General features: G+C 26.8%; 1 protein-coding gene across 4 annotated transcripts in view; it reads left to right on the top strand.

Moving 5' to 3' along the window:
- The first annotated feature begins 3,180 nt into the window (after positions 1 to 3,180).
- Positions 3,181 to 14,737, top strand: part of LOC107441019 (MBT domain-containing protein 1) — a 41,309-nt gene continuing 29,752 nt past the window's right edge. Inside the window, exon 1 of one of the 4 annotated variants that reach the window (XM_043039175.2) lies at positions 3,181 to 3,368. In XM_043039175.2, coding sequence (XP_042895109.1) covers positions 3,344 to 3,368 — 25 coding nt within the window. In that variant the 5' untranslated portion in view covers positions 3,181 to 3,343. Of the gene's footprint in view, positions 3,369 to 9,674; positions 10,045 to 14,737 lie in introns of those variants that run through there. The other 3 variants (XM_071180127.1, XM_043039172.2, XM_043039173.2) reach the window with 3 other exon arrangements.

Below are 14,737 nucleotides of genomic sequence, written 5' to 3' on the forward strand. Positions count from 1 at the left end.
TGAAAATTACCAGTTCCTTAAAGTGAATCAAGAAGGTAGGAACGCGCGCCACCTACTTTAAAAAACAAAAAGTTGTTTCTCGTTAAAGAACGGAAAAATCCCAAGCAACAATATGCTAATTATGCAATCAGACACTTTTCGGAACAATCTCTATTTCAATTATATTTTTTTTTCGAACAAAAGTAAAAACTTAATTTTAAAGAATAATTTTGAAAAAAAATGCATGACAATTTTATTTAAATTTTTTTTTAATGATTGCTATATTTTTATTTTTTAAAATGTATTTATTTAACATACATTTATATTATATTTTAAACAATATTTTTGGTATAAGCTATTTAAAGCCACTAATTCATCGAATTCCATTGATTTTTTTTAATAATTACTAAAGTTCTATTGTTTAAAATATATTGCTTTAGTTTTTTTCCAATTCCGAAATTGAACTATTAAAATTACAGAGAATAAATACTTAAAAATATTTTTATTCTAAATAAATCTAGCATTTAGTGGATAAATATAATTAATGTAACTAGTTATACAACAATAGCTAATTTTGCAACAAAAAAACTTTCAGAACTCAGAGTTTTTTTTACAGTTTTTCTGTGTTTATAGCATAGTTTATCTTTTTCGACTAAAAGAAAAGAAATTGTTCAAAATTTCATTTTAAGGAATAATTTTTAAAGAAGTACCACATATTTTAAAGACATTATAGCATAGATGTTTCATTATATTTTTTACCGCAACAATCTTATTTTACAGTATTTTTTTTATTGATTACTAAATTTTTATTGCTTAAAATATAGTTATTTAATCTAATTTAAACCCTATTTAGGGGCATAAATTAAAATAATGGATAATTAATTCACCGTTAGACTTAGATTAATTTAATCTAGATAATCTCTGGCTATTTTTGTTGATCTAATCTAAATAATCAAACAGAAACAAACATCTAGAAACTACTTTGTTTTTATCAAATAACCTAGAAGACAACTGGTTTTAAAGTAAGGGGGAAAAAAAGAAGTAGCCTCAGGTGTTATTCCCATTCACTCACAAGACAATTGTGTGCTATCCATTAAAAGGTTTAAAATATAAATATAAAATTATATCATACAAAAGTAGACAAGTACCGACTCTCAATTTTAAGTCGATAAAAGGTTTTAAATATAAATATGAAAATATATCAGTTTATGAAAGTAGAAACATATATCATTTTATCATCAATATATTATTATTATATCATTTTATATAAGTAGAAAAAAAAACCTTAAAAATACCATCTCAAAATTATGTAAGCAGGAAAATGGTTTAAAATAAAAATACAAAAATACATCATTTGAGAGAAGTAGAAACAAACTATAAAAGTACCAACTCACATTAATGTGAGGTGATAAAAGGTTTTAAATATGAACATAAAAATAAAATATATCATTTAAAAAAAAAAAGTAGAAACGAACCGAATTCAGATTCACAATTATGTAAACAAACATAAGTCGTTACAAGATTTTAAATATAAATATAAAAATCTCTCATTTTATCAGTTTTTATTTTAAACTAATTTTAAAATCTAATAGAATTAAATATTTTGTTAACTTGTTAGTTATTAACATTATATTCTATGTTTAACATTACATTCTATAATATTTTTTCATGATCATTTAGCATTTATTCTTAAACATTTCGAAATTAAACTGTCATAAAAATGTTTAGAGGAAAAAAATGTTCGACATATTTTTAAAGATTAAGATGTGGTGAAATAATATAATGAATTAATTTTTTATTCATCACACAAACTCTTACTAATCAGCAAGTATTTACATATTCATGAATCGTAAACCCTTAAAATTTCTCATTGGGAACGAACTACATATCATCTTTATACTAGCCTGTCTGGGGAATTTATTTACTCAGTTGCAACGTTTTAAACTGAAGTTCTCTTTATGTTTCGTGCCAAATTTTAAGCGAAACGGCAGCAAAATTAAATTAGTTTTGTACAATTTGAGGAGGTAAAGAAAAGTTGCACCATTTCAGCCATTGGTACAATATGAGTTTTGAAATTACCATAATAGGCTATAATCACGTATTCTTTTCTTTTAAAAATATTGACAATTAAAGAAAACTAAAACTCTCTTTATTCAATAAATCTATTTTTCATGAAACACAAATTTCACTTTAACCGGACAATAACGTACACAAATTCCTAATGATTCGTTAAATTCATTTTTTTTAAAGTAATTTAAATTTCATTCACAAGATCAGTGTACAGTCCGCAAAAAAAAAAAAAAAAAAAAAAAAAAAAAAAAAAAAAAAAAAAAAAAAAAAAAAAAAAAAAAAAAAAAAAAAAAAAAAAAAAAAAAAAANATGGTTCCTGGGGGTGACCTCAAATATGCTAATTAATTAGTGCTAACTATTAATTAAGTTACGAAATCAAACACAAAAACGTACTTTCTCTGAATAAACATATAATTTTTTTTACATATTTGGATTCTTAACCTTAAAAATATAGGAGGTAGCCGCAATCTGGGAAATATGGTCCACATAGTTTGGTCAGGAGAGCGATCCAAAGTTCGTACCCCTTAATGTTAATTTCACTTTTTGCGTTTTTAGTACATTCTTTGTATACTTATGGTATTGCCCAACAGCACATTGAAAATTAAAAAAAAAGAGAGAGAAAGAAAAAAAAATAAAGAAAGTTTCAAGGATGTGTATCAGGCTTCCTTCAGTATAAACTTAAATAAATTCCAGACATAACACTAAATAATAGTTTATAAACAATAATTATAACATTAAGAATTCGAATTAAAGTCAGTTTGCAAAATTCTAAATTGAACAAATAATTTCTTTTGTTTCATCTTTAAATGATTTTATGTACCTATTTATTTTTTTTCCTAATGCGTTTGCAGAGTGACAAATTAATTAAACTGACAAAAATATCAAGCAGAAAAAAATTATCGGAATAATTGCTTTTGAAATTGTATATGTTTATTATTTGATGCAGTTTACATTCTAATAACTTTATTTAGATACGTAATGTAAAACATGTAAAATAGAAAAACATACACTAGTGTATTTTATTCTTTTGTCATACCAGTTAACGACATTTTACAACTCTAACATATGCGGTTCTAACAATCAAACCTTAAAATACGTAGCACCTGTGCAAATATAACGAAAAAGTAAGCAACAAATAGGTGGTAATATCTTGCCGAAGCACATTGAAAGGTTTTCCTTAGTAAGAAAACAGGTAGATTAGGATGAAGTTTTTGAAAAAAATTAAATAATACATCCAATCGGAAAGACGATACTCGGTTTCACTTCAAGCTTCCTGTTATGCTGCTTAAATGAAATGGGGAAAACACCTATTAAGAAAGGTAATACCCGTAAAATGATAATTATGTCATAACTCTTAATATTTACTAGAAACAAACTATTAATAATATTATAACAAATACGGATTAAGGTACTAAGATCGATAAGCAAAAGTGATTATTGTTTAATAAGGCTTAATAGATCGATAAGCAAAATTATTAACAAGGTTCAATGCTAATCTTTTCTATGCATATTGCATTTATATTAAATTAAAAGTATCACATTCTCTCATAGAAATAAATGTTCGAGAATTATTACATTGATTTATGCCAATCAATTTTATTTCTGAATAATGATTTTCGCAGAATTATCTTCGAGTAAATGTTCCATTTATAGTGTTTTTTCCCTTAAAAAACCTTTATTGATTGACCGTTAATATAAATGTTTTCTTTTCCAACAGTTTAGCTATCATTATATTAAAATAAAATGCCTAAGAAAATTTTTTTTTCTTCATTTAGAAGTGAAAATTAATTATTACCCGTTGCTCAAATTTAAATAATTTTGTTTCTATATTTTTGATTCATATGTTTTCATGAGGTTTGTATATATATTCCCTATAAACTGTTAGTTATAAGTAATTAAATAAATGACAATAAACATTCATGAAAGAAACTATAAAAAAACTATTACTAACATGCAAAAAATATTCATATAACACATCGAACTTAAATTTTAGGCATATGCTACAAAATGGAAATAAATTATAAATTAAAAACATTCAATCTCTCCTTTGATAAATCATTAAATAATCGTTTATTAAAACTCAAAAAGTTATATTGAAAGCCAAATTGAAACTAATTTCAATCTAAGCCTTATTGAAGAATAAATATTGACACATTTTAATTAAAATACTAGTTCTAATGGAGCATTTCACAATATCAAGAAAGACTTTCTGAAAGCAAATCAATTCATTTGAAAACTGTAATTCAATTTGATTTGTTTGAAAAATATTTTGAAATTTTATCAAACGATTTGACAAGTAGATTTTAAATGTGTATGAGATGAAACTCTGGTAGTTCTGAAAGAACAGGAGATGGAAGTTTGGTAACTATTTCTTAAGATTTGAAAAAGATTTTTTTTTAATTGAAAAAATTAAAAATTATGATTAAAAAAACTAAAACCCAATATATTTCTTATGAATTGAACATCACAATCTCCATATTTATAAACAACTTCTACAGCTGCCAGATCTGTTTTTAAAACAAGCTAAAAAAAACTTAATCCGGAAGTTCCTAAATTAGAGAGTCCTAATCGCCGCCATTTCGGAGCAACAGCTTTTCCCCTATGGCTACAAGATTTGACAACTTATTGCTGCAAACGGCTCTAACCTCAACTATGATAATTCGTAAAGAAAAGCATGTTTGCGTACTTCGATTTACATTGTTTTCCGGAAGCTTTTTTTTTAAACTTGCACAAATTCATTATAAAATTTATTATTATCGTTATTTAAAATAAAAACTGTTATTCATTACTATATAGAAATAGTTTATACACATTTTTGGTTCTTTAAAAATAATAAAATTAAAAAAGCAAGTGAGGAAGAATTGGTAGATTTGTAATTGTATTAGATTTAAATTTATAAAAAATTAATCCCGATTTTTTGATAACTTACTCCTTTCTGTCTTTTTGGAGGAATTTTTAAGGGATTTGGAATAGCATCCACCCTTAATATTTTATAACCATCTTTCCTATTTACTTTAAGTTAAGATTCTTCAAAATAAAGCTTCAAGAAAATTAGAAATACTTTTTGATATTTCCATACATTAATTTAATCACGTTGAAAGAGTCAGGGTTTAAAATTTGTTAACATATTCCCACTAACTTTTCGACAATAGAAACTAATTATTTCAGTAATTTAACTCAAGAATTTTAAAGGAAAAAAAACAAGATTGATAAATCCGAAAACATATGAAATATCTCGTATTAAATAGATTTCTTATTATAAATGTAAACAAACCGTTTGAATTTTGAGCAATATCTTACCATAAGTAACTGAAAAAACTTAAATGAGCTAGCATTAAAAAATTACTATCTGACGTATTAGTGAATCAAAGTAGAATACAATGAGATGCAGGTAAATATTTATTTTTAACAAAAACTGAAGGAAACACTTAAAAGTGAATACAAAACTTAGCGATTTTCAGAGGAATTTGGCGATTATTTATTCAGCCAATCTTGCTTTAAGTCACTGGTTTTATACCTTACATACACTCAAAATCGGTAAGTAAACAATTAAATGTTGTTTAAAGGTCATACTTTAAATAAATATCTACTGAATGAATGCAGTTTTAAATTAAAATTCTTGCATTTACTACACAGTTAGAACAGTGCAATTCAAGTAAACCCGAAGAATTATTCGCTTATATATTTTTAAGAAAACAGACAAAAACAAGAATTCAGATACAAATTATAACAACTTAAGATCAATTATGTACAACATTTATAAGTAAATAAATTCAATTGATTATAAATAAATGAGTATTTACCTCACATAAGCGAGCTCCACTTCCAGGTTCCCAGTTAATTACCTATTTCTTCATTCTTTCGAGATTTGATGGAAATTTAAGCATTAGAAAGCCTTTTTTTCGAACTGTTTTCACAATTCTCCACTGCCCATTTACCCATATTAATAATTGTAAATAATTAAATAGTCTTCAAACTCTCAAGCTACTGCTATCACTACGTTACTTGTTTGCTCCATAATGGCGGACAAATCAGCTCTCGCAATGGTGGAGCCTTAGCTTAAGGTTGTTAACTCTTACGAAGTTATCGCCCTTAAAAAATTTAATTTTCCCATTCACATGTTCTGAGAACACACACATGATTTTAAATACGTATTTTTAAGTTGAGACTCGTTTTTGATAGCTTATTTATGCTACGTTGCAAACATATAACCAATTTTAAGTTGAATCAATTTTTATAACCAATTTTAGCTAGTTGATGGAATGGTCAGATTTGACAACATTTTGAGTGCATGGCTCAGCGATATTTCCTTACGGACTTGGTTCCTTTTGTTTTTGTCTAAGTAATTATGTCACAAAGATGCACAGTGCATTAAAAAAACGGACCAACCCAACCACCATGAACAACTTTTGATCTAATAATCAGGTTCTAATAGTCAATCTTTATGGTTCCAGGGGGTGACCTCAAATATACTAAGTAATTAGCGCAAACGATATTTTTAGTTACAAAATTAGCCACAAAAACGCCTTTTCTCTGAGCAAACATAGCTTATTTTCGACATATTCGGATTTCTGACTCCCGAATCATAGCGGGTAACAGCAATCTGGGAAATATGGTCTCAATAGTTTGATCAGGAGAGCGGTACAAAATTTGGGCCCCTTAAAGTTGATTTAACTATTTGGGTATTCAACCATATCTCGAGAACTTTTTAAGAGAATTTTAAAAAAATTGCTCATAAATGGGTAATTGGACTTCAAAAAGTATAAGATCACAAGTACCCACACATGTGACATATGAGGTCGGCGCCAGCTGATTGTTTATAAGCAAAATGGCGTGTAAAATTGGAGCTAAGTTTCCCCCTTTAAAATTAGAATGTCAATTAAAGTGAAGTTAATTAAATACAAAGATGTATCGCACATCGAATTTGCTGAAATACAATATAATTCTCTCTTTTTTACGTCTTTTACTTAACTTAGATTTATTATTTGCTTACGTCTTTTATTGTAACCATGCTATGTTTTTGCTTAGTGTACCTGGCTACTTCGAGGCATAATTAGTTTGTTTATATTCTACATAGCTTCATGCCTGTCTTTGCGTTAAAAAAGAAATATATGATGAAAAAATTTAAACGCGAAAAAATATAGATCATGTCACGTAGGAGAATTGATACGCCATGGGTTTGGCTTACTCTAAATAAAATGGAAAGAACAGNCGAAGATGCACACTGCATTAAAAAAACGGACCAATTGGTACCCAACCACCAAGAATAACTTTTGATCTAATGTTCAGGTTCTAATAGTCAATCTTTATGGTTCCAGGGGGTGACCTCAAATATGCTAAGTAATTAGCGCAAACGATATTTTTAGTTGCAAAATTAGCCGCAAAAACGCCTTTTCTCTGAGCAAACATAGCTTATTTTCGACATATTCGGATTTCTGACCCCCGAATCATAGCGGGTATCAGCAATCTGGGAAATATGGTCTCAATAGCTTGATCAGGAGAGCGGTACAAAATTTGGGCCCCTTAATGTTGATTTTACTATTTGGGTATTCAGCCATATCTCGAGAACTTTTTAAGAGAATTGTAAAAAAATTGCTCATAATTGGGTAATTGGACTTCAAAAAGTATAAGATCACAAGTACCCACACATGTGACCTATGACGTCGGCGCCAGCTGATCGTTTATAAGTAAAATGGCGTGTTAAATTGGAGCTAAGTTTCCCCCTTTAAAATTAGAATGTTAATTAAAGTGAAGTTGATTAAATACAAAGATGTATCGCACATCGAATTTGCTGAAATACAATATAATTCTTTCTTTTCTACGTCTTTTACTTAACTTAGATTTATTATTTGCTTGCGCCTTTTAATGTAGCCATGCTATGTTTTTGCTTAGTGTACCTGGCTACTTCGAGGCATAATTAATTTGTTTATATTCTACATAGCTTCATGCCTGTCTTTGTGTTAAAAAAAGAAATAAATGATGAAAAAATTTGAACGCGGAAAAATATAGATCATGTCACGTAGGAGAATTGATACGCCATGGGTTTGGCTTACTCGAAATAAAATGGAAAGAACAGTTGCTAAGGTAAACAAATGCCACGTTTCAATAACCAATCGGGATCCAGATACCCACACTACCTCACTTGCAAGTATCCCATTTTATACAAAAAAGAAACCTTCAGCGAATATTTATTATTTTATTTATTAATAGTAAAAAAAAATTTTTGAATTGTATGGCATACAATTTTTTACATCATTTTTGAGAGATCAAATTTTAAATAAGTTGTATTTTTAAAATTCGATTTGTCAAGAGTTAATCGACTGATTTCTGTCAAATTTTATATTTTGTCATGCAAAATTACATTCTTTTAAATGATAAAAAAATTATATACTTCGCAGTTTAAAATTTTTCGATTATTATTAAATAAAGTTGCAAAAAATAATAAATATTTCCTAAAAGTTATTCTTTGCAAAGAATTGTCTATAAATAAATGACTGTGTGCTAAAGTTTTTCAATTTGCTCAAAAAGTTCCTCAGATAATGGTAAAATAGGCAAAAAAGTAAAATTAAGGTTAAGGGGTCGAAATTTGGATAGCTCTCCAAACCAAACTATTGGGATCGTATTTCCCAGATTTTTTAGAGGTTAGAAATCTGAATCCTTCGAATAAAACACCATGTTTACTCGGTGAAAGCAACATTTTTGTGTCTTATTTCGTAACTTAAAATATCATCTACACTGATTATTTACCATATTTGAGGCCTTATCCTAGAACAATTAAGATTGAGTTCTATATTGTGAAGATCCGATCATCAGATTAAAAGTTATTTAAGGTGGTCTTTTTTTCGTTACTGTTTATATATTAAGAGTTTTGTAAGAGCAAACATGTAATTTTTTTTTAAAAGCATGGAAAATTAGCATCACTTTCCAACTAAAAGAGTACAGCGTTTTGCAGTTTTAAGCTAAAATACTATTTCAATAATGCGAGTTCATTGATTTCTTTTATATTTTTAATTAACAATAAAAATATAAATAATCGATTAATTATGTTTTTTATATTATTTTATTTGTTACAATTTTATTTATTTATTTTATATTATTTCCATAAAAAGTTTGGCTACTTTTTCTTTAAGGTGTTTCGAGTTGATAGGAGATAGAGTTCATTTCGTCTTAGCAACTAAAGTAAACTCCTTAAATGTTTAATTTTTCAATTTTTTTCACGTTTGTAAACTTATTTCTATGTGGAATAAAACAAATATTTATATGATTGACGTGCGCCATTAATCCTTTTAAACAAATGAAAGATTAATGCGGAAAGATTAAGTTAACGTCTATAATTATTACACAAAATATTTGTGATAAATTATCAACGTAGATTTTTTTTTCTTCTCTATTAATTTTCTCTGTTATATGGAAGAATTTATCAACTTTTCATGTAACAGAATGGAATAAACTGTAGCAATAAAATGCAGTCAGAAACACTATCCACTCATAATAGAGCTGAATAACTTTAATTTTAACAATAAAAATTATGTTAAAACCCTTAATAAATTCAACAATACTTATTATTCGCGATCGCAACGAACTATAGGGGGCGTTGTTGTATGAGACGCATACCTGCGATTNTTGGGTCATCAACTTCAACAGTTGTTTGAACATAGTAAGCAAAAAGCGCCTATAAACTTTAACCGTTTTCATACAAATGATTGATTGATAGCTTGTCGGCTGCATTTACCTGTCAGACTGTCATAAAGCAAAACCATCTGAGGAATTTATTGTTCTTTAAACCCTGGGAAGTTATATGATTAGTAATGAACGTTGGCTCTCAAAAACACATAAGTAAAAAGAAAAAGCGACGGTTTTATGGAAATCAATATCTGAGGAGTCCAGTTTCGAAACCGCGAGCTTCAGTAGTTGAACAAACGATTGATTCAGATTCTTCATCATCAATAGAAATAGATGAATGTGAAGAAGAATCCGTTAAAAATATCATCACTGGTAAGAAAAAAGAAGTATTATTTATGCTTTTTACAAAAGTCTGTTTTTAAAATGTTACGTTAAGTAATAGTGCTGAAATACTGAGTTTCAGATTCAGTTAAGAATTTTTACTGTGTCAAAAGTTAAGCCAAGTCAAACAAAACTTTATGAATGAAATGAAATTTCAATATAAATGTTAAATTTGGAGAAGATAGTATTATTGAAAAGGGTTAAATGCCATAATTGTATTTTATATTCCCAGATGACTTTTCCATTAATTTTGTCTTCTTCTATATTAAAAATAATCGTTTAAAAAATTTTTTTTTGAAGTTTCAATATTTCTTTAATAAATAAACTCTTTTGTCCAGTGACATTTTTAATTGATATGAAGCATTTAATATTTCAAGCTTTACACATACCTTCCATTTTAGATATATTGGATTTTAAATTAAAGAAACAAAGAGGTAGAGAATAGTTTATTGCTCATATTAATGAGTAAATATGCTTTAGACAAACTGGATAGGTACTAGTTTAAAAGTTTTGTTGCTTTATAAGTTTATAACAAAAACTGTTAGATCCTGCAAATTTTGTTTTTTAAATTTCAGAAAGATTTTAATTTAAGACTTGTTATAACATAGGATAACATCTGCGACCATTTTGGATGAAAAATTTTCATTATCAAGAATTTGCAGGCAATTATAATACCTGCATTTTATAAATATCTTCTAGCCGTTTAAGGAATTGACATTAAGTGTGATAGAAAATTTTATTCACTTTTCTTTGTAAAATTCAAGAAGGGAAACAAAATCTTTCAGTAAAAGTTAAATTCTTAAATAATATATTTTTTAATCAACTTCATTTATTGCCAATCATGTTAAGTTTGGAAGATCGCAACTATAAAAAAAACTATGAATAACTATTTATGATTTTATTTAAACGATTAAGCTTGGCTGTGTCTTATCACTGTCACTAACCTGAGTAATGCAAACATAAATAACTCAAAGTGAACAATGTCAAAACATATAGATACTAAGTGAGCATTGATTACTCAAATAGAATGATGTCCGAATATAGGTAGCTCGAAGAAATAGGTAAATTCCAATACAATTATAATTTATATTCTCCATTGTCATCATCAAAGGAATTCAACTTTTTTTTAGACCTTACTTACATTATACATTTTGTTGCTTTCTATTTTTATGCTTGTATTGTAAATATTTATGCCTTAATTTTGATTTTTATACTTTTTTATATTTAAAGCATATATTTCATATTTTCTTTTAATTTGGGTGGCATTTTTTATTTATATCTATCTTTTGTTTTCTTACAAATAGTAATATATTTTCTCAGCCGATTGAAATTTAAATATTTACGAGAAGCTAAAAGGTATTTAATGTTTTTAAATTTATTAGTTGGGTGGCAAGTTTTACAGATCAGCATGTCATACGGATTATAAACATGTTGTTTTTTGTTTTAATTATTTTTGAAATCAAGAACAGTGAATGTCCTTATTTAGTCAGTAAGTAATAATAAAATTTATCTTATTTATTAATTTATTTTTTTTTAGTTAACTTTCTTATTATTATCTCTTTACTCTGTAAATAAATTGCTATGAGTAAAATTTATCTTTTGTAACTGTACATTTAATTTATTTTCATCAATTCAATGTTATTTTGGTATTTGATTAAAGATATTAAAATTTTGCTGGGGGTGAATTATATTGTTTTGTAGCTTTTTCTTTTTGTTATTTCCTTACTTTCACCCATTTTAAATTCACATGGCAATACTTTTACTTTTGTTACCTGTAACTAAAGTAAAAAAATATGTACTTATATATATATATATATTTTTTTAGGGAAAAATTAAAGTTTTTGTAATAAAAATGTGGAAATAAATCTCTTTTTTCTTCTAGTTTTTTGAAAGTCATTCTCAAAAAAAAAAAAACAATTTTTTTTAAAGATTTTGAAATTAAATACTTTTTTTAAATTTTTAAACTTATAAAGAATTATATGTTTTTGAGCAGCTAACTTCTCTTTCAGATCAATTTTGATAAATTCTTTCTTGAAAGACATTTAAGTTTAAAAATAAAAAAATTATGCTTTATTTGATTAAAATATAGTTACATATAAAAAAAATCAAGAGTTTTTTTTTTTTTTAATTTTGTGTAAAAATATTTTTATTTCAATTATAATGGTTTTTATATAAAACTAATTTACACCGTAAAAAGTTTTTATTTATTTATTTTGCAAATGCCACTCACTATTACAAACAATAGCACTTCTGCCATTAGCGCATATGTTCTCCAATATTTTTCAATTATATAATTAAAATTTAGTAATGCATTGCACATATCTAAATGTTCTGCAGTCATAGGATGACTAGAATCACAAGGAGAATAGTCAGGTGAATCTGCTATGCCGATACGGAAGAGGTGAGATCTCAGACATTTCTGTCCAGTTAAAAGTCTAAAGCCAGTCACAACTTTTTTTCTAAGGGCATTAGGAACATAGTTAGGATTTTCATTAAGGATTGCCCAGCTCTTATCCTTAGATACCTTTATTTTTTTCAAGTTCTACTTAAATGTCACATTGGTTAAGAGTCTCATTGAATGAAAAGTCGACAGTCCTTTAGGTTTTTGGACAACTGAGGCTTCTTTTTAAAGAAGTGGCATTGCTGTAGGAGATTTTTCATTAGTTTGGGTGCACCATGTAGAGGCCTGCTGCTTTACAACCCTCTGTAAAAATATTAGTTCATCATATCATTAAATTTTAAAATAAAACTTTTGTGTTCAATTTTTAACTCTGAATATATTGAATTTTGCATATCTGTATTGCCAATTGAAAAATTGCTATAATTTAAAATAGAAATTTATATGTTTAAAACAAAATTGAGGAACAATTTTAATTTTGTAACGGCAATTTTTTTTCTTTATTTATATTTTTAAGCAAAAGTTTTAATGTTTATGGAATTTGTCCAACAAGTTAATTTACTACTTGTTGTTAATTGCCAAAATCTTTAAAGATTTGGAAATTCTAAAGAAAATTAAGATATACCTATTAAAATTCCTTTCTTACATGCAAATATCAAATTTCGATTTCTTGCCTGGTTTCTGGGTATTATCAATGTTTATTATTTCAAAGAATTATGTAACAGTTTCATACATTTTAAAATTTATATATTTAAGTTACAATTTACATATTTTAAATTAAAAACCTAATATATTTTAAATTAAAAATTTTATATTTTGTTCCAACATTTTTTCATGAAATTTAAGATTTCCTTGAAATGCACTTTAAAATCGTTACTTTTTTGTTTTGTTTTGTGCTTGTATTTTTACTTATGCTTTTTACTATTTACTTTTCAAAATCAAATCTTCTTGCTCATTACTTTTGCTAAAATCCGAAGGGGTTAAAGACAACATAGACTACAATGCATATGCCGTTATACTTATTTTTATATTCAGCACAATGGTTATGCTTAATATAAAAATATAATTATTATAAACTGCTTATATTTATAATGTTTCTGATTTTCGTGCTAATAATACCGTTAAAAAAATCCGTTTGTTAAATTGCTATCGCGTCTTTGAGAGTGAAACTCAATCCTAGCTACAGAAATTCGACAATTTTCTGATTTACTGTAGCTCCGTTTGTCTGATGACAATGCTAATTTCAATCATTTTCTGATCGCTTCAAAAAAAAAAAGAATTTATCGCCAATAGAACTTCGAACCACTTTCCGAGCAATTAAAGGGATCTGTATGAAGCCGCTTATGGTCTGTATCTGAAGATTATACGAGTTCTAACCGTTTCTTGACCAAGAGAAACAGAACCAAAAGGAAAATATCCTCAATCAAAGTTTTGACAGATTTCTTGCCTTTTTTTTTTATGTTTGTTCACAGCACGAGTTTCATTCGTTTTCTGACCGCTCCAAACATAATATATTGCCGTTAGGTTCTGACTTATAAACTGTCACCTTATGCAAGGAGGAAAACCAATAAAAAGGTTTATTCCAAATTTATGTTTGTATGTTAAGCTCTACAAATATTACCCATTTGAAAGTTTTTTTTTTATATTGTTGTTTCCTAAATATATTTTATATTGTTTTATTAACTTTTCCTCCTATTATGGTATTTGTTACTCACTATAATTTGCTTCTATTTTTTTTTCCAAATATATTTTCCAAATATATGCAATATGAACTGTATGCACGTTTATATATATTTTTCTTCTTAGCGAATTTGTGTTAACTGTTAGATTAATATATCTAATTTAACAGCAATTTTATTTTTTACTCCATATCTGCAAGTTTGTTTTCTGCTTTTTTTTTCGTTCGCAACAAACTCATTTTCATTAGCATTTTTATTTTTTAGTTATATAGACACATTTTAAAGAATAATTTTTATCTGAGGATATTTATGTTTTTATTTTAAAATATCACTACTTAAAGAAATGTGTCCAGAAGGAGATCTTAACGTTTTATCAGAAAACAATTTGTTTTTTTTTAATTTTATTTTACAATTCTATTATTGGGTTTATCTATATATATATAATCCAACCTTTGATATTCAGTACGAATGAATACAATACTAATGGAATAAAAAATTGTAAAATCGAAAATCGACAAGCAATAAACTTTTGCAAATATACCCGAATACAGATTTTTAGCGCCATCTATAAAAATGAAACCGAAACTACGAACCGCGATGGCGAACA

The sequence above is a fragment of the Parasteatoda tepidariorum genome, chromosome 4 (assembly GCF_043381705.1).
Source record: "Parasteatoda tepidariorum isolate YZ-2023 chromosome 4, CAS_Ptep_4.0, whole genome shotgun sequence".
NCBI classification, from domain to species: Eukaryota; Metazoa; Arthropoda; class Arachnida; order Araneae; family Theridiidae; genus Parasteatoda; species Parasteatoda tepidariorum.